This window comes from Palaemon carinicauda, chromosome 42 (genome assembly GCF_036898095.1).
Source record: "Palaemon carinicauda isolate YSFRI2023 chromosome 42, ASM3689809v2, whole genome shotgun sequence".
NCBI lineage: Eukaryota > Metazoa > Arthropoda > Malacostraca > Decapoda > Palaemonidae > Palaemon > Palaemon carinicauda.
In genome coordinates this window covers 45,106,985-45,108,512 of record NC_090766.1, presented here as the reverse complement: position 1 = coordinate 45,108,512, position 1,528 = coordinate 45,106,985, and the positions used below count along the sequence as shown (strand labels likewise).

General features: G+C 32.1%; 1 protein-coding gene across 1 annotated transcript; it reads right to left on the bottom strand.

Moving 5' to 3' along the window:
* Positions 1 to 340: 340 nt before the first annotated feature.
* On the bottom strand, positions 341 to 1,528 carry LOC137633133 (interaptin-like). The gene has a single exon (XM_068365294.1). It carries the CDS (start codon positions 1,526 to 1,528, stop codon positions 341 to 343), a length of 1,188 nt encoding a protein of 395 aa, XP_068221395.1.

Sequence of the window (1,528 nt, the reverse complement as noted above, 5' to 3'; positions counted from 1 at the left end):
TTCTTCAAAGTTATGAAAGACTAGACTTCCTAATATCGTTCTTTTAAGTTATGAACGACTTACTAATATCGCTAATTAATTCTTAATCTTTAGTTATTAATTTTTCAATATCTTTTAATTGAATATACGAGTAATATTTTTGTGACTAACGTACAGTATATATAAAGATTTTTAAAAATGTAATGGTTACGGTTGTTGAGCAATGCGATTAAACCCTTTAACTAGCTTAGTCCCGAAGGAAACGAGAAGAGTAAAGAAAAATACTCGGTTAACGAAGAAAATATCAGATAAAACACTTCAATTTTAAATTTCAAGATCTTATTTTTCTTTGCATTTGAAATTACATTGACCTCCAAACGATTGGTTTTTCGGTTTCAATAATAAAATCGCGTTCTCGTTGGTTCTCAATCCCAAATTGTTTGTTTTCAGTTCTCAATGGTGAAAACATTTGTTCTCTTTGGTTCTCAATGTCAAATGGTTTGTTTTCAGTTCTCAATGGTGAAAACATTTGTTCTCTTTGGTTCTCAATGTCAAATGGTTTGTTTTCAGTTCTCAATGGTGAAAACATTTGTTCTCTTTGGTTCTCAATCCCAAATTGTTCGTTTTCAGTTCTCAATGGTGAAAACATTTGTTCTCTTTGGTTCTCAATGTCAAATGGTTTGTTTTCAGTTCTCAATGGTGAAAACATTTGTTCTCTTTGGTTCTCAATCCCAAATTGTTCGTTTTCAGTTCTCAATGGTGAAAACATTTGTTCTCTTTGATTCTCAATCTCAAATTGTTCGTTTTCAGTTCTCAATGGTGAAAACATTTGTTCTCTTTGGTTCTCAATCTCAAATTGTTCGTTTTCAGTTCTCAATGGTGAAAACATTTGTTCTCTTTGGTTCTCAATCTCAAATTGTTCGTTTTCAGTTCTCAATGGTGAAAACATTTGTTCTCTTTGATTCTCAATCCCAAATTGTTCGTTTCCAGTTCTCAATGGTGAAAACATTTGTTCTCTTTGGTTCTCAATCTCAAATTGTTCGTTTTCAGTTCTCAATGGTGAAAACATTGGTTCTCTTTGGTTCTCAATCTCAAATTGTTCGTTTTCAGTTCTCAATGGTGAAAACATTTGTTCTCTTTGGTTCTCAATCTCAAATTGTTCGTTTTCAGTTCTCAATGGTGAAAACATTTGTTCTCTTTGGTTCTCAATCTCAAATTGTTCGTTTTCAGTTCTCAATGGTGAAAACATTGGTTCTCTTTGGTTCTCAATCTCAAATTGTTCGTTTTCAGTTCTCAATGGTGAAAACATTTGTTCTCTTTGGTTCTCAATCCCAAATTGTTCGTTTTCAGTTCTCAATGGTGAAAACATTTTTTCTCTTTGATTCTCAATCTCAAATTGTTCGTTTTCAGTTCTCAATGGTGAAAACATTTGTTCTCTTTGGTTCTCAATCTCAAATTGTTCGTTTTCAGTTCTCAATGGTGAAAACATTTGTTCTCTTTGGTTCTCAATCTCAAATTGTTCGTTTTCAGTTCTCAATGGTGAAAACAT